General features: G+C 36.7%; 1 protein-coding gene across 1 annotated transcript; it reads right to left on the reverse strand.

Moving 5' to 3' along the window:
- Nucleotides 1-8,097: 8,097 nt before the first annotated feature.
- LOC106067364 (uncharacterized) lies at nt 8,098-20,167 on the reverse strand. Its single transcript, XM_056020936.1, has 5 exons — nt 20,001-20,167; nt 19,540-19,703; nt 18,157-18,282; nt 15,915-16,107; nt 8,098-9,343 (listed from the first exon to the last, which is right to left on the reverse strand). Exons 2-5 carry the CDS (start codon nt 19,679-19,681, stop codon nt 9,124-9,126), a joined length of 681 nt encoding a protein of 226 aa, XP_055876911.1. The 5' UTR covers nt 19,682-19,703; nt 20,001-20,167; the 3' UTR covers nt 8,098-9,123.
- Between the last annotated feature and the right edge of the window lie 3,334 nt (nt 20,168-23,501).

The raw sequence follows: 23,501 nt of genomic DNA on the forward strand, positions 1-23,501 counted from the left end.
GGGCGATGACTGCAGTCTGGTAGAAACCCACCATGCTCTTTTGGTACCTAGTGATCAGAGACATTTTACAATCAGCCACACTCTTTTACATTCTAACTTATATTTCATATCAAGTTAATGACACAGAACTGTCAAACACATTGAAATAATGTAGAATATTAACAGGTTCTTGTGATTAGACTGTGTATTGGCAAAGCTTTTGCATTCAAAGTAACATTAAGTATTTTTTAGAACATTTTTAATTTCACCTAGCTCCAAATCAACAAAGGAAAGTAATAATGGTTGATCATTGTGCAAGTCACAAATCACCAATTGCCTATAGCTATTTCCCATAGATACATATGAACTATAAATCATGCGTTCATTGGACAGTTGATTCTCAAGGATAACCTATAAATAGGTAAGATGTTGATATAAAAATTAAGATGCCAATGAAACTAATAAAAATTTATCTTTTGATTACTTTTTTACTTAATAAATTTTTTAGAGTAAGAAGGTCATTATTTATGTGAATGTTTCTGTTGCATTGTCTTTATACGAGAAAATAGTCTTTGTAATCACAATCAATTTCCATAAGGATCATTAAAGCAGTCTTAGTCTTATTAGTAGCCAATATGTTCTCTGCTGGATCATTGAATAATGAAAATAGATAAATGATAAATGTGTTAAGGGACAATGTATTCAGGCAACAATTATTCTATTAGATCTAGATTGATCTCTTTTAAGCAAGTTGGGATTGAACACCTCAGGCTTTCAAATTTGAACAGGAAAACACTGATCTTATTTTTTAAAATTACAGTCATTACTTCAAATAAAACAGACAACCCACAAGGACTAAGAGGTTAGTCTATCTTAGTATCTAGATCTAGATACCTTTTTAGCTTGGCGACCCTTATAAGATTCTCCACTAGGCGCGATCCCCAACCGTAAAATTTATTTCGTTCATAGATAGACCTAGGTAGAGCCTAATTGTGATTTTGCTAATGTTATAAAATCATAATCATATTTTAAATGTATAGATCTAGATCTATATCCAACATATATGATGTATTGGCATAGCAAAAGCTTTATTTGATTGTATTTATTAATGTAAAAAAATTTGTGCTAAAAAAAATTTTGTAATTATTTTTTTTTAATTTGTACCCTTTATGGTACAAATGTGCTTGTTACAACACTTAAGTAATTGTATGACCAAATAAAAAACTTTCAAAGAAAAATAAACAAAAAATTAAATTTCTAATTGTCTTAGGTGACCCCTGGCATTAAAGGGTCATGACCCGCAGGGTTGAGAACCCCTGATCTAGAATCTAATAATATAGATATAGATCTATCTAGACTAGATGTAGTAAAATAATTCTAGACTAATGTCTAACTTCAAAAAAAATATGTGACAATATCATACTCATGTCACATGTGAATGTGATAGACTAGATCTTGGAATCTTGCTAGTAGATCTAGTTATTTAATTTAGTCTGCTAAGTAATTTACTAATTAATAAGACTAAGAGGCAGATTTAATACAAGCTTTGTATTTACCTCAAATAAAGTAACGCAGTCCATCGCCTCTGGGGAGAAGATTGGCGTTGGTGGGATACACTCGTCAAGGGCGATGTTCCTCTGCAGGTAGCAGGTGACAAACAGGGGCGTCCATTTGTCTTCGTGGACAGGGTACACACCGTTGTCACGACCTCGGCATCTCCCGAACCTGTTGTGGCAAGGAACACAACTCTCACTACGACACTGCTGCCTGGTTGAGTATTCGCCTGGAATCGAGAAAAAAAAGACTCCAATGAGTACGTTTTCAAACCTAATAAATTTATGCTTATAAAACAGAATAATCGATTACTTGATAATACTCACATTGTTCAACGGGCTCAAATCGAGACTTGCACTGCACATTGATGAATTCTCGGCAAGTATTGGTGACGTCATCAAACAGCTGCGGGAAGCGGCACTCCCAGACAAAAGGGCCCGCACTTCTGACGCGGAACGGTTTCAGAATGATGAAGCCCTCGCGGGTGTCTTGGCTCTGGTCCTCAAATATCTCTTCGGGGAAGACCTCGTCAACACTGGATAAACTGCAGTTGTAGTACCAGTGGCAGTTGGTTGGGTGAGGAAGTAGTGACTCAGGATGGTGTAGACAAGGATGACCTTTTGTTTGAGTAAAACAAAAGAAAATATGATTGCACTATAAATGAAAAACAACATTTTGTGAAACATTGGTCTGCGTTTAGACACGCTTTTTATTTTCGCTAAGCTACTGAAGTAACTTTTTGTTTATTAACAAGTTTTGAGCGATCCTTCAGAAATGAAGATAATTTCATCCTTACTTGCTTGACATAGGACAGAGTTCAAACTAGTGGGCATCGTTATGACAGTCCGAAGCGCTTACCACTCCACCAAGCAGCAGGTGAAGTAGTATTTTTAACATTGAAACCACTAAAAATATTTTAACTATGCATATCAATGGGAAAATAATTGTAAAAAATTAATAAACCTGCCAACTCCAATGAAGTTAAACGGTGAAGTTAAATGTCAAGTTTTGATCTTCAAAACAACATTCTGACATGTTGATACAGTTGAAGGCCCAAAGTATCGAAGTTAAATGTTTACGTCCACTACGATAATCGCCATATTAAACAAAATTAAATTGTTGTTTGTAAGCGTCAATGTATACACTAAAGCAATAACTGTTTATTTTATTGGCTAAACTTGTTTACCCGTCTTACCTAGAACATTAAAAATTTTACAGAATTCTGGAAATCAAATTGGCAAGAAATCCTATTTGCTGCGGCGCTATAAGAAAAACTAATTAGCAAGAAAAATCAACTCTTTCCTTACAACAGTAATGATAACTATTTAGAAATTCTTACCTGATGAAATGCCCAGCGAATTTAATTTCTGCTCAATGGAATTGGTAACTGAGACTACTTCTTGTCTGCTTTTTATTCGTTCAGCTGTTGGACTGGGCCTTCTTGACGTCATAGGCTTTTGCGTTGTCGTCACGGGTATTCTTGTTGACGTAATCAATTTGCGTGTTGACGTAGTTATTTTACGTGTTACGGATGTGGGCCGCTGGGAGGTTGATGTGGGTGTGATTTTTTGAGTTAGGGCTATAGTCGACGGTGTGTATCTCCTGGCGTGTGGGCGTGGTTCTGTCTTCAAAGTTGACTGAATATGCTCTCGTCTCTGAAGTGATGGCCAAAGTTTCAGTGGTTTGGTCACTTGAGTTGGTCTTTTAGTCGTCACTTGGGCATGAGAGGTGCCCAAGCGTTTCACCAGATTGTTTTGCATCTCTGGTATATTTCTGTATATTGGTTTGGCTTGGACCATTGGTTGGCTTCTCTGGACAACCTTCGCTTCCTCTGTAGGCAGCTGCTTTACCGCTATGATCGTTTCCCCGCCTTGCTGCTTTGTAGGAGGAATCTGTTGATTGATCCTATCTTTCACGTTGTAGCCAGCCGTCTGAGAAACTAGGTTCCTTTCTGTGACCTCCATTGGAGAATCTCCGACGGCCACTCTGTTGCAGTCATCCCACCTGGAGAACTCTGGTACGCAGTTCAGTGCCGTGTTACTCCAAACCTGACCCCGGGGACAAGCAGGCATGGACATTGGCTGACCAAAGTGGCATATGTAATACTGTTCGCAGTAATTGGCATCTCTGACCCAGTGTATAGCGTGGAAATCCACGCAGGGAAACACGGGCTGTCGCTGGCATGAGCAACCCTCAAAAATCATCACAATAACAAAAATCTGGACCGTCATCTTCATATATATATTATTAAGCCTGAGATTTGTCATGGTGAACATGTTTTAACAATAGCAATCAATCGAAATAATAGCTATTTCTGCTTGGTGTCTTCTAGGTATTGCTAAAATTTAAAGCAAATGTTCACTACAGAAACGAATAACACAAGTCTCAGAAACTTTCGGTTGGTATTGCTATTGAACAATCTACGAAGATGCACAAATCCTTTTTACTTCTGTCCGTAAAATGGTATTATGATAGTTATTAAATGTCCAAGCTGTACACGTATTTTGAGTTTCTATTACACTTTGTTACTAGTGTTCAACTCGAAGATGTTATGAATTTATGACTGGCTGAGGTCTGCGTCGTCCTTTTGAACTACGCGGAAGATGGTCACGTGAGTCGAAGCCCCTTCCCCGTCTCCCCATCCCCCCACAAGCTCGTCATCCAATTGCCAATCTGGCAAAAACATTTCTTTCATGTCAGGGTCCCCTTCATGTAATCGGTTTCTAATCCCTGAGAAATCTGGCCTCATATTTGCTTTAGACCGCGCGACGTCAACAAAGCTCTGTCGAGGCCATCACATTCCACTAGCCGTTGGTCAAAGACTGGCGCAGAGAAGGGGAGAGTAAAAGAACTAGAAAACTTAGCAATGTGTTAGACAAACAAAATGGTGGCCTTGTCCTTCTGGCTAAAGCACACGTGAACTTGAAATTCTTGGGCTGACCAGTAGTGACCATGGCCCAGTCTTTGGCAGTCATAACTCTAATCATCGCGTCATTCACAGCTCACGATAAGTTTTGCATGGCCAGGCTAGGGGCAGGGGAGGGAGAAAAAAACAATCATAGGCTTATGAGCTGGCTTTTTGGTGGGCACTTTGACCTTACGCCTTGCAAAAGATATGTGGAAACTATGAAACTAATGCTTTGCAGCCTTGAAGACATGTCTTGTGACGTAAGATGTGGCTTCGTTTTGGACGAGGCTATCAAAGCATTTGGCCTTCACTTTGAGACTGCGAAACCAACAAGGTTGTCAAATCACAACCTGCAATATTTTTTGTTGTTTTCTTTTTTAATATTGCAAACAAGAAGACGCCTTTTATTCTGTGTGTTTTCAAGGAGAAATATGAAAATAATATTTGAATTTGTTTGACTGTTTGGCTTGATACTTCTGTTCAAATAGGCGATGAAAGCAACTTTGCATGTATTTTAAATTTTGGCTACTAAACAATGTTTATATTTTTTAAGTCCTTAAAGTAGTAGTACATTTTGTACAAAAAGTGTAGTGGTCTGCAATTGAGAGTGTTCGCCTTTTAATATAGTCTATATAGTTCTAATACATTATGTGGTCAAGTGCATAGGCAGTCAACAAAGTAAATATAAAATTAGGACATAGATAAATCGTTAAGATAAAAGTTAATTAAAGAGAACCTTTGTGTTCAAGGTGGAAGGCCTAGTGTATAATATAAGATAATCTATAATTCTATTAAACAATATTGAAAGATATTAAAGTTAAGAAGAATACAAGATTTTGACTGTTTCTCAAATTTTAACCTGTAAACCAAAGAGAAACCACATATGCGCATACTTCATATTATACTTGCGTTTTCAAGTAATGTGACCAAATTTATTAAAAAAAAAAAACAAAAAAAAAACAAACACTGTAGTTAACAGGTTAACATAAGCTGGCATTAACATGCGACAATCTTTTGTAAGTAGAACTTTGTAAAACTCCAATAATTTTAATAATAGTAGTAATTTTATATCGACTGCTGATTATTATGTTAAAGCTACATCAAATTAAAACCTAACAGGTTGTTACAAGAAAATAGTTCTATTGAGGGACTCTCAAATAATAACTGTAATTGACCTCATTCATTCTAAAACCAATGGCTTTAATGCAGCGATTCCTCGATACTAGAGTATGATATGGAAAAAATATGTAGGTCTGGAATACCCAGAAAGACACGAAGATAAATGCACATTTCTTTGTATTATACAAACAGTGTGCTTATTCCTTCCTGGTACCATTACAGGCAGAGCATGGAACGGATTGCCTGAATCAGCCAGAAAACTAATGACTTAGAATTTAAGTCTCTTAATAATATGTAAGACTACTTAATACAATGATACAAGTATGAGGTAATAGTCTTCTTGCTATGGGGTGTGTGTGTGTGTTTCCTAGGTAACGGCGAGGTGAGGTTAAGCGATCGGTTGGTGACTGTGCAGTGACGAAATACGAGATGACCTGTCATAATTTATGTTCAGGACGGCAGACGATCTAAAAACATGAAAGAGCGAAGACATGCTTTTTTTTGTAATTTCTGTTTTTTTTTAAATATCATTTCATATTATTATTACTAGATTTACATTTCATTTGAAGTTGAATCTTGTGTCTATTGTAGTAATAGTTATGTGTGTTATCTATTCACAACAGAGGTCTGTTAAAGCTATTTAAAGTCTATTTATTGAAACTATTATACACCTACATCGGTTTAGTTGTACAACTTGTACTTGCTGTTTTGAGCTACAAACCAACGACGGACCACAACACCACTGTAACTTATAATTTATTATAAGAAATTTGTAAGATAATAATATTTAAGCATGAACGGGTACTACCAAAAAAGGCTTTGCTATCAGTTTTCTTTTTAAATATAATAAAATTGCATATTTTTCCAAAGTTGTTAGCTTATTTAGACAACAACATTAACACAGAGACCAGGTACTTGCACTTTCCTTGCCATAGCAGACAGTAACCTTGGAATAAACTGCACTTTCATTGGTCGCTTCAGACTGCACTTAAGTGTCATGACCTGCTATCAACTAAATACTCATCACAAGACAAGCCAAACGATCTCGCACGAATTCACCTCAGGTCTTAATAAAAAAAAAGTATCGTTGTCAAGTTCAAAGGTTGCGACTTGTAAACTCACATCTGAAGTCCGAGCTAATTTTCTTATTTGATTGTTAAATAATGTTTTTGCATAACGCACAGCGGCGCGATGAAATGATACAATGATGACAAGAGAAGGGCATTGTCCGAAGCACGCTTAGATTTGCATGTCCGCTGATGTATCAAAACATTTGCTGAAGAAGTGAAGCCATCAAGTGCGCTCTGCTAGTTCTTCAGCTTCTCCCAGACACCGAACTTGCCCCGAGTGACTTGCTGGACAACAGAGACGTGAAGGAAGGACTTTGTTTCGTTGTACTAGCCAGGGGTCAAGATCGAGCTGTCAGTTTAATTATCATTATCATAACAAATCTGCCGTAGAACTGGACATGCGCGGGGAAATTCTGCCGGGGGTCCATCAGGTGAACATACACAGCCGCGTTGCTGAGTATATTAACATTAGTCGGAGAGAGGTCCTTGTTAAACTCACTCGCACCGAACTACCGATGGCATTGGAAAATAGAGTGTCGAAATACAAACAGTGATTTGAGTGTGGTCAACAACAAAATCACCACGGACAGGAGGATTAGCACGTAGAAGACGGGATTTGGACACTAGCGCTAATGAGGAAAAGTAGTTATCATTTGAAGCTTAGGAAGAACATTAATTATAGGCATTTTACATTAAGTCAGAGAATCTAATATTGTGTGCAGGTAAAATAAAAGTTAAGAAGTTTCCATTTCAGTAAGTTCGGAAAGCACTTTTATTTTAGAATTTTTGTAAAGTTAAATGATGCAATCTTTGTCATTGTGCTTTTATATTCGCTAACGGTATGGATCATATATATGTAAATGTTTCTTACATGTGTCTGTGTTTGTGTGGTTGTTTTGATGTTTATTAAACAATATAATACTGTCATAAAATTTACATGTTAACTTTGAAGATAATCTAGCTGGTACTGATATAACTAATTCAAGCCTTTGGAAGAAAAGTTATAGAATATTTCTTGGTATAAAAATAAACTTAGTTTGTTAATTGTGAAATTGTTTTACACTTTTACAGGCAAACAAGACAAATCCTCTAATTGTTGGCCTCCTTCAGTCGTAGAAGGACTATGGTTTATCTCGAACACTTTTTTCGTGTGGCTGTGGAGTCCTATTTTGGAGAGACACTCCTCTAATATGTCAAGCAAAACAAGAATGAGACAAGATCCTCAGGCAGGAGCATTACTCCAACTGCCATGTAGGTAACACGCATAGTAAGATATTTTATAAGCTGGTAGGGCAGACCGTGGAGTCGGCTGGGGGGGGGGGTATCTCAATAGTTCACATATTGAGAGGAGAGTCAGGAGAGGAATGTCCATGAATGCCCGCATCTTCATAGAATCTCCAAAGCTATCAGTAGTGCAATGATGATGATGAGGATGATGATAATGATTGTAAAGAAAACATTAGAATATTTAGTAGTGTAAAGGTTTAATGTAACAATGTGAACTTTACGATGTGTACATTAGTTTAAAAACTTATTTTTTTTCAATATGAACAATTCATTGGTGAAAGTGAGTCTCTCATGCTGTATAAATTAAGTAAATTCTATGTCGGTGACACTTGGTGATTTCTGCTTACCATGATGCCACGAAATCCGATGAATCTCAAACGTTATGGAGCAAGTACATATTCGCGAAATGGCGGCATGACCAAACAATACTATCACGAAGAATGAACGAAACTATAGAGAAAATAAACTACTTAAGATTTAATTTGCACAATGTCCTCTTCATTGGGAGATTTGCGCATTCAATCATAGATATTTGAGCTTTTTTATGTTAATAGTCGCGCCAACATTTCATAAAGCGTTGTTTCTATTTTAGATTTTATTCAACTAAATTGAACTTATTTTAAGACAAACCTGAATACTAGGTGCTTAACAAAAATTTTTTTTTTATTTTCTTTTACACATATTTCCCCGGAACTTCTGAAATTGATCAAAAGCGAATGCTGAATACGTTTAGAGAGATGAAAACATGATAAATGATAAAGCTAAACTCCAGAAAAGAGGCGTCGCTAAGTTTGGTGTCACTCGGTACGGATAACTCAAAAGTTCCTCTCTTCCCACGTGACCCCCCCCCCCAAAAAAAAAAAAAAAAACTTAACCCATTATATCATTTTTTTTCCCTTGATGAGTGTCGCCCCATGCACTGTCCCCTTAGTGACGCCACTGCCCGAGTGCTGAATTAACGTAAATGAATAAATAGTCGTCCATCTGACACTAAATAAACTCTAACACTAAATATATATATATATATATATATATATATATATATATATATATATATATATATATATATATATATATATATATATATATATGTCAGCACAAACGAAATGCTTCTTCTAGAATATAGATCTATTGAGAATGAACACTTTTCAACATTGGCAATGTACTACTGTCAAATGGAACCATCTGGTCTAACTTCTGTTTAGATTAGTCTAAACTTTCAGGCCGCATTCTGCTTAGGAAGTCATCCTTATGGTAAAGAATCACTTGCTTGATGTGAAGTAACGGTGCATCCCAATCAGACGTCACATGAGGAAACTGGGAATATTTGAATGAGTTCAACCTGGAGAGTCCATTGTGGCTGTCAAAGTATCGACCAACAGTGGCGGTACGAGGTGTCGTGGTGCTGGACACGGACGATGTGCGCCTGGAGACAAAAAAAAACTCCTTAAAAAGAAAAAAAAATTATTGGGAAAAATATCACGTGACTTTAGATCGTAATAGAATGGTTATCAGTTCAAAATAAAAATAGGCCAGGTATTTAGACAGGCATTACACTTTCTAAATTACTCAATGGATAACATAATCCTTGTCCTATGACGTACACATTTTCTGTTTGAGGAAATGAAATAAAAGGAAATAACCCATAAATATAAGTTGACAACAAAGTGAAAATGGCTTGAAAACAGGATGTTAGTCTACATCAGTGGTCTTCAACCTTTTTTGGCCTACCGCCCCCTTTTCGAATTTTTTCTTTAAAAAAATCCACCAGCGCCCCCCTCTAAGAAAAACAGTTATAAAGAAGCGTGAGAAGGCAAATTCGAACAAAATATCATCTATTTATTAATTTTTACGCTGTCAATAACACTTATCCCGCTTGGGAGACGACCGCATGCCAAAGGCGATTGCTGTGAACTCCTTGGCCTATGACTGACGAGCTTTGAGGAGGACTGAGTTACAGAGGTGCCCCCCTCCCCCGGAGCGCTATAAAGATTTATTCAGCCGCTATTTCGCTCTCACTGGCATAGGGGAAAGTACCTGGCAGCATTCTCTGGCAGCTGATAGCCTCTGAGAGAAACAGTTCGAGAGCTCTTACAGAAACTGCCGGACAAACATTTGATACTCAAAGAAAAGCCATTATTGAAGACAGGCGCAAAAGACGGAAAGAAAACTTAAATAGAACACCAGCATACAACGGCTTTGTCGGCATAAAATTCGGGAAAATATGTAGGTCGCAGTTGGGTTTGCGTAGTTATGTGAAACACTGGACTCAGCCGTAATCTTAGGAATTAAAGGCAAAAACAGCCAATATTATCATTATGCAAAAATTATGTCAAATAATTTGCAGTGATTACACACAAAAATTGATTGTAAAGACTTTCTTTCAAATCCTAAGAATAGTCTCCGTTTAAATTTTTGAATATTAGGGCCTACTGTTTTTAGGTTTAATTGTAAATTTAGTTTTATTTGTTAATATAAATATTATTATTGCTGAATTCACTACAAAAAGAAATCAAGCTAACCCTAGTTGCTACATCAATTCTATTTCTTGGCTTAGTCATTAACGTTTGTTACGCACTAAATTAGGTTAACCATGTATGTTTACTGAAAAGCTAAAACATAATTTCAATTTCGACCACAGTTTTGGAATTTTACTGAAACATTTAAATGCAGCCACATCTCTGTTGTGCCTCCACAATCTTCATCGTTTGGGGTCCTGGGGGCTTGACATCTTTGGAGGCCGCTGCATTTTGCAAAATATTTAATTTAATTAATTAAAAAAGCACTAATTTGGGCCCTTCTTAAAGGGCAGCCCGGGGGATTTTTAAATTTCCCCCCCTCCCCCACCCTAGCTACGCCACTGTGTGCCTCCTATGTTTACATTCTTTTTACTGAAGACATAATTGTGTAAATCTATTTTTTCATGCAATTCAATTTAAACATCAGTAATAGATGTTTAATAATTGTCATTTATATATATTTTTTACATTTTAGAAGCGAATCTTAATTTCTTCATAGAGCATTTTTAAGTGAATTGCATAGATATCGGTGTCCTTGGGCGGTAATTCATTTGTCAACAAACAAATCATGTGAGATTGTAAAACTCTTTAAAATAGATTTAATATCTCGATAAAAGAGAAAACGATATAATCAATGAAAGTCAATCTCTTTCCTAGCAGTCGGAGGTTCGTTTCATTCAGTTGTGTTAGATGCCTAGCATGGAAAACAATTTTTTTTAGCCTGCTTTAAGTCATCGCCAACCGTTGAATCTTCCCATTTCTCAAAAAAAAAAAATTATTTAAGAGCTTAAAAAAACGAGCCATAACAATTAACAAACCCCTTTCGAAATCCAGCGAACTTCAGTTTACATAAGAGTCTAACAGTCTAACACCTTTTTCATCATTTGTTTCACAAAACTGTTGAAAGATGCACTTATTTTCGGCATAGGTTTGTATTTTATTTACAGTTTTATAATTAGATTCAAATAGAAATTAAATTGCGGGCTAAACTTTTCTTGTGTATCAGAACTCACTAGGTGAATAGTGAATAGATTTGTTCTTTATTCTATGTTACTTATGAAGTCATTGTAGCGTCCAACCACTGATGGTTTCCTATATGTCCTCATAAGCTACATAACTAGACAATTTTGAAATAATATTTCATCTCTAAAAGAAAAAAAGTCTTTTTGTGTAACATATGTTTTTAAAAAAAAAATAGTTTTAATCAATTTTTCAACAATATCATAAGAATTTTTAAAAAGCTATGCATTTTTCTAAGAAGCCATTAAATCATATCCTGCTTTGCCGTTTTTTGTTTTTAATATTGTTTTAATTGTAGATTTTTATAATTGTTCATGAATATTCTTAAATTATTTTTGGATATCACTATATGTTCGTGAAGCCGACTTGGTTTCATAACCTCATCTGAAAATGCCATCAAAGTAGAACTTACTTTTTTTCTAGTGGCAATTCACTAAATCTCAAGGAAATATTACATGACAAACCAGTCGGTTTTCGTAAAATTTTATCAATGTTTTTTATTTTTAAAAAGTTAAAATATTCTATTAAATGTTACCTTTAATGTTTTTTTGCAATTAACATTTAAATATCAATATATTAACATATGTAGATCAAATAAGCTATAATCTAAAAGGCGTATTACCTACTTTGTTTATCAAATCTTAAACGTTTATACGCGCAAGATCCAAGGACAATAAATACTCTCCAATCACAGCAAAAGAGTAAGAATTTAAAAATAGAAAAAGAGATTCCCGAACTCAATTTCTAACGCTGTTTCTGTTCTTAAATTAGAATCTAGTTAACTATAATTTGTCTATATTTAGTTTCCCAGCTTTAATGTTGAAGAATTTTTTAATTTGTTTTGTTTCAGAGCACCTTTAGTTTCTTCTTTCCGCCTTTATGCCCAGCGCCCCCTTACCGCCCCATTTTGTGCCCAGCGCCCCCCTACCGCCCCTTTGGCTCTCAGCGCCCCCCAAAATCTCGAAAACGCCCCCCAGGGGGCGATATCGCCCCCGTTGAAGACCACTGGTCTACATAAACGTGTGAATGGTTCGGTTCAACCACTGGTTCAATGTGACAAATTTAAATTGGTTATTCAAATGTGTGTTCACAAAGCTGTATCAAACGTAACTAGTTTTCGAGTTAACAACACTTTCTAATTCATTTCTTTGCAACTGGAAAGCCTTTCACATTGAAGATCTCTGAAATTTGAGATATGTTGCTGAGAGGCTACCTAATAAAGAGGCTTGAGTTCGAATCCTAACCTCAGCTGTGTTATGTTTGCTTGGCACATTTTTTTTTACTGATACCCCTTACCTTCCATACACACACACACAAACACACGCGCACGCACATACGCGCGCTCACGCACACACACACACAGACAGACAGAGATCGGACTAAAGCACACTGAGAATACAACTAAAATAAAGTTCCCCTTTCAGACCATGCGGTCATATGGCAGATAATATAACGTTCATCTGTTTCTTCGGCCAGCAGTTAACAAGGTGTCATGTGACCAGAACAACGACAAACCGCCATTACTTTACCCCATTAGAGTTGGGTGGACTCAGGGGCGTCCTAAAAATCCCGAAGCTAGAAAAACCCCAGTTTTCACCGAGCACACCGAGATTCGAACCAAGGACCGCAAGTTCGGAAGCCAAGCGCTTATCCACTCAGCCACCACGCCCCTTGCACTGAGAATGCTATAACATAAAAGATGAGTCATATCAAAGCAATAAAAAGTTATAGGTAGAGTGAGAATGTAATACTTCTGGCACACAAAAAGGTAAAACATGAGACTCCATATTGACTATAAAGCTAAGTGATGTTTAAATCATGTTATATTTAGTACCAATCTTTACCGCACGATACTGTTTTACAAGTCGAAGCAACACTAAGTACAGCATAGGGCAAGGCGATTGAGAAAAGTGACGGTATAGTTGGAACGACAGACATGTCGACCTATGAACGTTGACCTATGCACTTTGACCTCTACAACAAATAATGTCATTCAGGTGGTAATGTATAGGTCTGTGTTCTATCTCTTTCTCTTTGGTTAATTATTGAATTGTTTGAGCTCGGTCTGACAACAGGACATTGATCAGGTTAACCTTCATCAGAAGTATCTCTGTAGCAAGCAGTCTGTCAACATGGTAGAACACGGAGGGAATGATTGAAATAATATGGGATTGTCTGTTTCCTGTTGTCGTTAGATCAAAGCCCTGTCTATCCTTTTCTTCTTCATTCTCTTAACACTCTCTCTTTCTCTCTCTTTTTCTTGTTCTCTCTCTCTCTCTCTCTCTAATTCTCTTCCTCTTTCACTCTCTCTCTCTCTCTCTCTCTCTCTCTCTCTCTTTGATTCACTTCTCCCTCATTTAAATTTCGTCCACGCTAACAATGTCAATGAAGGGATACACTGGAAAGCGGGAGTAACTGTGGGGGGAAAAAAGGAAGGGGAGATAATATAGTGGAATGTAGAGGTGGAAGGAAGGGGAGATAATATAGTAGAAAGTAGAGGTGGAAGGAAGGGGAGATAATACAGTGGAATGTAGAGGTGGAAGGAAGGGGAGATAATACAGTAGAAAGTAGAGGTGGAAGGAAGAGGAGATAATATAGTAGAAAGTAGAGGTGGAAGGAAGGGGAGATAATACAGTAGAAAGTAGAGGTGCAAGGAAGAGGAGATAATACAGTAGAAAGTAGAGGTGGAAGGAAGAGGAGATAATACATTAGAAAGTAGAGGTGGAAGGAAGGGGAGATAATACAGTAGAAAGTAGAGGTGGAAGGAAGGGGAGATAATACAGTAGAAAGTAGAGGTGGAAGGAAGAGGAGATAATACAGTAGAAAGTAGAGGTGGAAGGAAGGGGAGATAATACAGTAGAAAGTAGAGGTGGAAGGAAGAGGAGATAATATAGTAGAAAGTAGAGGTGGAAGGAAGGGGAGATAATACAGTAGAAAGTAGAGGTGGAAGGAAGAGGAGATAATACAGTAGAAAGTAGAGGTGGAAGGAAGAGGAGATAATACAGTAGAAAGTAGAGGTGGAAGGAAGGGGAGATAATATAGTAGAAAGTAGAGGTGGAAGGAAGAGGAGATAATACAGTGGAATGTAGAGGTGGAAGGAAGGGGAGATAATATAGTAGAAAGAAGAGGTGGAAGGAAGAGGAGATAATACAGTGGAATGTAGAGGTGGAAGGAAGGGGAGATAATACAGTAGAAAGTAGAGGTGGAAGGAAGGGGAGATAATATAGTAGAAAGTATAGGTGGAAGGAAGGGGAGATAATACAATAGAAAGTAGAGGTGGAAGGAAGGGGAGATAATATAGTAGAAAGTAGAGGTGGAAGGAAGAGGAGATAATATAGTAGAAAGTAGAGGTGGAAGGAAGGGGAGATAATACAGTAGAAAGTAGAGGTGGAAGGAAGGGGAGATAATATAGTAGAAAGTAGAAGTGGAAGGAAGAGGAGATAATATAGTAGAAAGTAGAGGTGGAAGGAAGAGGAGATAATATAGTAGAAAGTAGAGGTGGAAGGAAGAGGAGATAATATAGTAGAAAGTAGAGGTGGAAGGAAGGGACTAACCTGTCTCTTAACTCTGGAATTCGGTGAGCATGTGCAGACTATACTCTAGGATGCTTCCTAAATCTTAGTATTCAATGAGACGAAAGTCTTCTTAGATTTCTGTTCATTGGTTTAACATTTACCTCTTATACATTTAATTCTAAATTGCAACAACATAAGGCTAAAATTACGCATTTGAATAAACTCTCAGCAAATATCCCTATACATAATAGAAAGACTACATAATCCCAATCGATATGTCTGGCGATGGTGAACGCAATAATAAAGCAAGAGTGGGGTTATGGCGAACTATAAGCCTTTATGTACATACACATGAGGAGTGGTAACAGTAAGATACCCCCCCCCCCCCAAAAAAAAAAAAGACCACAAACACCGCACTCATTTTTATTTTCAAATAAAATATATATTGAAGAAAATAGAATTACTAACGTAAACCAATGGCGACCGGCTTTTTCGCTGTCTTGTAGCACTCTCTCAAATCACTAACCCGTGACGCCTCCACGTTCATTCACGTATTCGAACCGCGCTGCACTATCTTACCAAATGAGTTTTACGCCATGGTGCGCAACCTCGAGCTGCAACAAATGCATATGCCCTCTGTACAAGTATAGCATTTATCGTTTTTGTTTCAATTTGTTTCCTAAAGTTTTATTAACGATTCGCTTTCGGTAGATCTCTAAAGAAATTTTAAAAGTCCGACCTATTTCAATTATGTGATCTAATTGATTGATTAGCTGGTTAGAGGCTGTTAAAAATTTTTCAGCTGTTAACAACTTTTCGAGACATTTCTTAGCCTACAGGCTTGGTAAACTCCTGTAATGTGATGTTAGCTGCTGGCAAAGATCAAAACCACATTGACTCAAAGCTCATACGACATTAGTTAACATTGACAACTCTTGTTTACCCAGAACTAATGGCTCTCGTCTGCACCCTGGATTGTTTCGAACTTGGTAATCCCAGGCTCGACGACTTCAGGCTATTGGGTAATCCGTCGGTAAACATCATTTTCTGCTCCATCCGGCCTGAATGCGGAAAAAAGGATCTAACTGGGGCGCTCTTCAAGGCGAACCGCCTTTGTGTTGATTTCATGTTTCGTCCTTTAGATTAAAAAAAATGTTTTTCACTGCACATTTTTTAGAATTACAATCCATGTAAAATAATGATGTATCAATATAGAATATATAATGCGAATTATTATGTGCATATATGTATGTATGTATGTATGTATGTATGTATGTATGTATGTATGTATGTATGTATGTATGTATGTATGTATGTATGTATGCATGTATGTTTGTATGTATGCATGTATGTATGTATGTATGTATGTATGTATGTATGTATGTATGTATGTATGTATGTACGTATGTGTGTGAGTATTTATATATGTGGATGGCTTCGTGGTGATGTGGTACGTACTCCGGAATGACTCGACGATCCCAGGTTCGGACCCTAAGAAATTCCATAGTCGTACTTAGTTTAGCGACGCTCTGTATTTGATGGACTATGAAACCGACACGGATAGTGGGGTTTAGCTTGTTTATATGATTTTATTCCGTTAGCAGTAGGTCAAGGTGACAACATCAATTAGTGACAGAGACTCAACTATATACAACTTTGTTTGACTCGTTCAGAGATCTGAACTCAGTGCTTTCAACTTGCAGATGTAGAGTGTGTTTTTCTGATCAAACTTACATTAGTAGAAGTACCCCAGTACAAGACACTCAAACAGCTCCTGAGTCGGAGTCAGACACATCTCTACAACAACAAAACACATTATAGGAAGCCTGGGTTAGAACGAGATAATCTTCATGTCTGAGGGCAAGTCCGAAACCTTACAAGTGAAGAAGTTTAATGTACAGCCAGCACGGTCAGAACAATCTTGATCGAATAAGGCACGACTGTCCACCAGGTCATTGCGGAGACAGTTTCAATCGGCTCCACTACAGGATGGGGTGGGGTATATTATTTGTAACTTGTATTTGTTTTCTTTTACCTGTTACACTAAACGCTGACAACGCCGGGTAGTTCTGCTAGTCATCAATAAATCCAAATCTCTTATCTCGTTACTTTCCTGTAGACTTCAAATAAAACATTCTCAAAGTGAGATTTACACATAATGTAAATGGCCGATATTCTTGTTTTTCTGCCTAAAAGTTGAACTTAAAGACAAGAACTTCTTCCTTTCTTCTGCCTTCTAATTGATAAGTTTAAATGCTCAGATGACTAGTGCAATTACCTGAGATAAACTGCGCAAGAAAAAGAAGACAAATTAGTTTGTATTTTTACAAGTCAACACTTTTGCCTAGCAAAACAGGTACTCCTCAATACTGGAAAAAGGCGAAAGCTGAGCTGGTTCAGTCATTTGGTAAGGCATGATTCTTTGTCAGAAGTCATCCTTCAAGGTATAGTGAAGGTAGCTCGAGGAAAGGGTCTTCCAAAGAAAAAATGTCTTGACAATGCATAAGTATTGACCGGACTCTCTTGTTATCCTTCTAAAAACAACTCTTGAAAGAGAAAAATGGAGGGTTTGGTTACACGAGCTGTCAAAGCATCTCTAACACGAGTCTAAAGAGACAAATGATAATGATGAAGATATTCATTCTCCCATCTTTGGAATATGCCAATATGTCTGCTATTTCCTTCCTTCTATTTCAATGTGTGCTCGGGTACATTGGAGATCATGTTATTGTTCGGTTCTACAAGAGCTGTCCTCAGTTGTATAATAAAAGCGTCACGAGTTTTCAAGCTTAGACGAACTGTTATCCATCGGTCTGGAAGACAATATGACCCTCCGGCGTACTTGGGTGGTTTGCTAGCGCGGTAGATGTTCTAGTGGTCCCCTTCCTGCTCTGTGGTTGTCAGAGAGATAGCAGGTGGCAATGGACTTTCTTTCACCTTTTGGAAATTTAAGACGTATGCCAGCTCCTCTGTTTGTAGTGGTTTCTTGAGATGATAAAAAGTAAAAGTTGACTTTTCACAACCATTTGATTTTGAAAATTTTCCATTTTTTTTATAGCAGGTGTTAGTGGAAAATGTTCCACTCAGATGTGTTTTTTTTAGGGTAAAAGTTTTGGTATTTTTGTTTTCGTTGTTTTAAATAGCTAAATATAGACACGTATAATGTATGAAAAAATATAGATCACCAGAGTTTCTACTGGATGTAAAGGTTTTCTTCTGAGACATTGGTGGAGACATATTTTCGCTATTTAGTGCTGCTACGAAAGACCTTGAGCTTTGCGACCGACCCAAAGAGTGCAAACTGTAGGTACCTTGATTTATAGAATAAAATGTAGAAGTACTTATGTTTAATATAATAACAATGTTATAGCATTGAAACATTTAAAATAATGTGTTTAATCATTTTAACATGTCATATTAAGTACCCATTAGAGCTGGGTGGACTCAGAGGCACCCATGGATCCCGTAATTAAAAATCTTCAGTCTCACCAGGATTCGAACCAAGGACTCCCGGTTCGGAAGCCAAGCGCTTTACCGCTCAGCCACCGCGCCTGCAAGCATGACATGTAACGTATAAAAACTGACGATACCAGCGTTGATTCCACCAGAATATGTTAAATAATTACGGAGAGAAAGAGTTAAGCTTATTTAGAGTAAACTGAACAAAATATGGCGAAACACAGACCAGACCCGAGAGGAATCAGAAGGACAATGTGCAGAATTGAAATCGCCAAAACATACACTTACAAAATAGTGTTTATATATAGCTCCATATATCTCTATGATGTGTATGAAACATAATGGTTTTAATTATAGTTTATTTATAATACTAATTCATGTATCTTAACTAGTAAATGCATACCATAATATCAAAGAAAGAAATAACAATTAAACAAAAGCAAACATAATTTAATAATTTTATAATAATAGAGGACTATAATATTGTTTATACATTTATTATTATTATGTTAAAAACTAACTAATATTCATTCTCTGGCACTGCCAGGTTCAGGGACGGACTGGGTGTCAAAGTCGGCCCAGGCATTTATATGCAATCCGGCCCCCCAGATTACGTGAGTCGAGTTCTACATATCATCAAAATCTTTATGCTAAGTTTGATAATGTGACGAAAACTGGTTTAATAACATAATGCATTTCTACTAGCTATAGGAACAATGTATTGAATGACACTTGAAGTCGGATGTTTTATAACGTGAACAAAAAATAATGCTGCCATATATGCCTTGATATTCACATACTAGGCTCGTTAAGATCCCCCATCAAAAAACGCCGGTCGACTAGTTTTAAATATTTGGCTTGTTTATATTTTTCTTGTTTAGTTCTTGTCCGACTTTAAAAAAAACAACAAAAAAAAACGCACGCAACCGAAAACTCAAAACTGAAGATGAAATGGAGACGGTATGGAAGTATCTTAAAAAGTTGAGAACCGTTGTTTGCTTCGTCTCTCACAAACACGACTCTGTCTAGCCTATGTACACTCATTAAAATTGCTACCGGGAAACTTATATAGTTAAGTTACAAACTAAAAAAAATACTACGTTTCTTACTGCTAATGGCAAACGTCCGAGTTCCCTTATAACGTGTCAATGAGCGATTCATGTGATTCACTGTGCCACCATCATCAGTGAATCCTGGGCGTCTGGGCGTCACAGATTTAGCATGTTTAAACTTGGTTTTTGAAATGTCCATACTTCTCACATCTTCATATTTGCTGTTGGAGTAATTTAATTAGTACCAGAAAAATTGTTTAAATAAAAAAAAAAACTAAAATCATATGATTAATCAAATACATTAATAGATAAATCAGTGCTACTATTAACTCTTTGGAAAATATAAATCTGAGACACAGCAGAGTTTATGCTTATCTTTTCGCTAAGTAAAGATAACCTAGAAATAGTCTTAGAATAATTTAGAATAACTTAGACTATCTTAGTTTAAAGTGTATTTTTATCTTCAATTAATTCAGCCTAAATTAGAAGATAGCATATAAATGAACACCATTCATTACCTCTTTCGATGAGTCCAAACTGACCAAGATCCAAGTAAACCTCAGCCAGGTTGGGGTGCATCTAGTCGATATGTTTTCTGCATCGTAGTCTCATAGTGATAGCCTCGTTAAATGTTTCCCTATTGATCTTTGGCCCCAAGTGGGAATTAAAGTGAACAGCTAAGCCCAACTGAAACAATGCATGACTGAACACTTCCAATAAAAGAAAGAGCTTACTTATTGATTTCTGTCACTAAATACATGACGTCCGTTGTGGTCTATAAACCACTTATAGGGCGGGGACTATAGCCTATTACAGTCATATAACCAGCGTGTATATTTTATTTATTTTGACACAATCTGTTTTATGCATAACTGACTATGGGATTTTAATTTTTATTTTTATATCCCAATTATCTGTTGCTGATAATACATTGGTCGTTTTAGTGTTTTTTTTACTTCTGAAGTTAACTTAAAAATAAAAATAACCCAGAGCCAAGGGAAGTTATCTAGCTATATAAGTAACAACCACCGCTCAACCACTTTTTGAGAAACTCACTACACACATCTTTCCAACCAGAAGATGTATTACAAGTCCAATGTGTATGGATAATCAAAGGTGGTTGTACAACTTGTACAAGTAAAGGTGGTTTCACAAGTAAAGGTGGTTGGACAAGTAAAGGTGGTTGGACAAGTAAAGGTGGTTTCACAAGTAAAGATAGTTTCACAAGTAAAGATGGTTTCACAAGTAAAGATGGTTGGACAAGTAAAAGTGGTTGGACTAGTAAAGTTTATGGACTAGCTTGTTAGATTAGCTTGTTAAAGTATGCGGCTCAGACCATGTATCGTTGAAATCAATGGCTAAGTAACAGTACCTTCCTCCCATTTTTACTCTGGCCTGAAAGTACGATGTGCAGGCCATGTCTTCATAATCCATCATAAGAGAAAGAGTTTCATGCTAGACCCAGCTCTCTAATGGAAAGTAAGTTTCAGTAAAAAAACAACACGAAATGAAGACCTCTCTAAAGCTTCTCTGACAGCTTCTCGTGTAGACTCTGACTCTTACATGACTAGATGTAGAACATTATGAAGCCACGTTGTAGCACTGGAGCGTTAAATTATGAAAGCCCAAATGAAAAGCCTTTGGCAGAAGAAAAGCGACGAAATAACAAGACAGGGCCATTCACACCGGCCCCGGCTACTATAGCATGTCCAGTTTATTGCGAAAAAGAATAACCTCACCAGACATGGGCGAAGACATAACATTACAGTGCAAAACTTTAAAGCATTCAGTCGACAGTTTGACAGAAAAAGTTATCATTGGCTAGCTGGAGGAACTTGACATTTCAGAGAAGAGGAGATACTTCACAAGTCAAATCTCTTCAACAACTCGTGGCAGCTCCAATTCACTCCCAGTTGCTCGCCATGCCAAGTATTTGGCTTATTAACTTCTACGTTGCAGATGTAAGTGTTGGCTTCATGTACAGTCTCTTTTACATTCAAATATATATGCTAGTGAAGCAATACTTGTCCAGGAGGTAGAGGAATTCTAAGAATAAAGAATTTATAATTGTTATCTTAAATCTGTTTTAATCCTATTCAAAGCGTATTAAGCAAACATATACTAAATTGTCCAACTAAAGAAAACAGGTTTCGCTGCATGACGCTAAAAGCTGAATATAAATAGCTTTCAAGCAAGTGCCAATCATGAAGAAATCTTTTTAAATTCCTACTGTTAGCTCGCACTTGCTTCATGGATGGAACGTAGAACGCAGAAATCGGAAGTTGGTCGAAAGACACAAATCAACAAGCAATAGAAAAAAAAATACTTTTTTAAAAACAACATTGTGCTAAACCCTGTAATTTTCAGATACAGGGCAGTAATTAGCCGTTCTTTCTCTTAAATCTTATCTTATCTTATATAATACAGACGTTACTTCATCTTCTTTTTTGAACTGGGAGTCGAACACTTAGTAAGGTTGTGACAGAACGTCGCATGAGGTTTGCGGGACATGTTCTACGACAAAATGAATTACGCATACCAAGAGTTGCGATGACATGGAGGCCAATACGAGGAAAGCGCAAACAGGGATGTCCTCGTATAACTTGGCGACACACCTTCATGGAGGACCTCAGAACAGTGGACACCAGATGGGAGGAGGCTTCAGACATTGCCAATGACATCTTTATGGAGACAGCTTTCCGCCCGAACGGTGCGGGAGGACCTAAGTCTAAGTAAGAAAGTGATTATTTTTTGGTATTACTTGTTAAATATTTAAAGCCAATTTTCGTCTTTCAGACAGGAAGAAAATGTTTCTTTTACAAAATAATTATTCTTAATATGTAGGTCACAGCTGGGGCTGCATAGCCACGGGAAATACTGCATTCCTCATTAATCTTTGGACTCGAAGCCTTTTTTATTATTATTATGTTATTCTTTCTTCTTTTTACACGACATATTACAGTTCCGTAAATCTTGTTTTACTCGAAGGGCTCATCAATTTGTCACAGTTTTGAGAACCGCTGGCTAATCGTTGCTCAAGCCCTGGGAGGTCAGGCCATCGCTAGAGATTTATTGATGAGCTGGGAATATTGAATAGTTTGCTTATGTCATGACCTGAAGCCCCGTGTTTCTATGACCTGCAGAGATACTTACAACCTGGTGGTTCATTAGCTTCCTGCTGGTATGATTAGCTAATGTTTGAACAGTTGGATGGGAGAAGCACTATGTTTTTTGTGATGGGATAATCGATGGTAACTAATACCATCAGCAAATCGACTGTTTTATTCAGAGTCAATAAATATACATGTATCTAGGTGCCATTTGGTATTATTGTAACATTAGAATTACATTATTTTAGAAAACAATTTAAATTCAATAATTTAAAGATGTTGTTATTCTTTAATGCACCTTAAGGTAAAAAATAAATTGAAATGATTGTTTTCACTAGTTTTATCTTGCTGAATGGTACACTTGAAAAATCAATCTAGCTTGAATAGTCCTTTATAAGCAACCAGATTCTAACTACCTATTTTATTTTAACAATCAATTTACCTTTATTAATCTATATAAACAACTAACGTCCATTTAGCAATAAATCTAGGTTCAACAAGCAATCGCATTTTTAGAACCAATTTTATTGCAAACCTTATATCCCTTCTGTCTGTCTGTCTGTCTGTCTGGTAAAACATTTGTACACGTTATTTCTACCACACCCAATGTCGATGAAGCTGAAATTTTGCACAATTATTTCTTTTGCCTGACAATACAAGAACCAATAAAAAAAAAATTAACCAATTAATTATTTTGTTTGTATCTCGAACAAGGGAAAGAAATTGTACTTGACTAAAGCGGTGGCATAAGCTGAATAAGTTCCCTTTATATGTCGCCGCTCTAAAGTAAGTTTGTATTTTCAAATTTAAATTATATATATTCGTTATGTTTATTACGGCTAAGCATTGTCAGTAACGACATAAATTATTATAAAGTTAGTTTGAATTTTTCTTCACAACCTTAGTAAT

Source organism: Biomphalaria glabrata, chromosome 1 (genome assembly GCF_947242115.1).
Source record: "Biomphalaria glabrata chromosome 1, xgBioGlab47.1, whole genome shotgun sequence".
Classification (NCBI taxonomy): domain Eukaryota; kingdom Metazoa; phylum Mollusca; class Gastropoda; family Planorbidae; genus Biomphalaria; species Biomphalaria glabrata.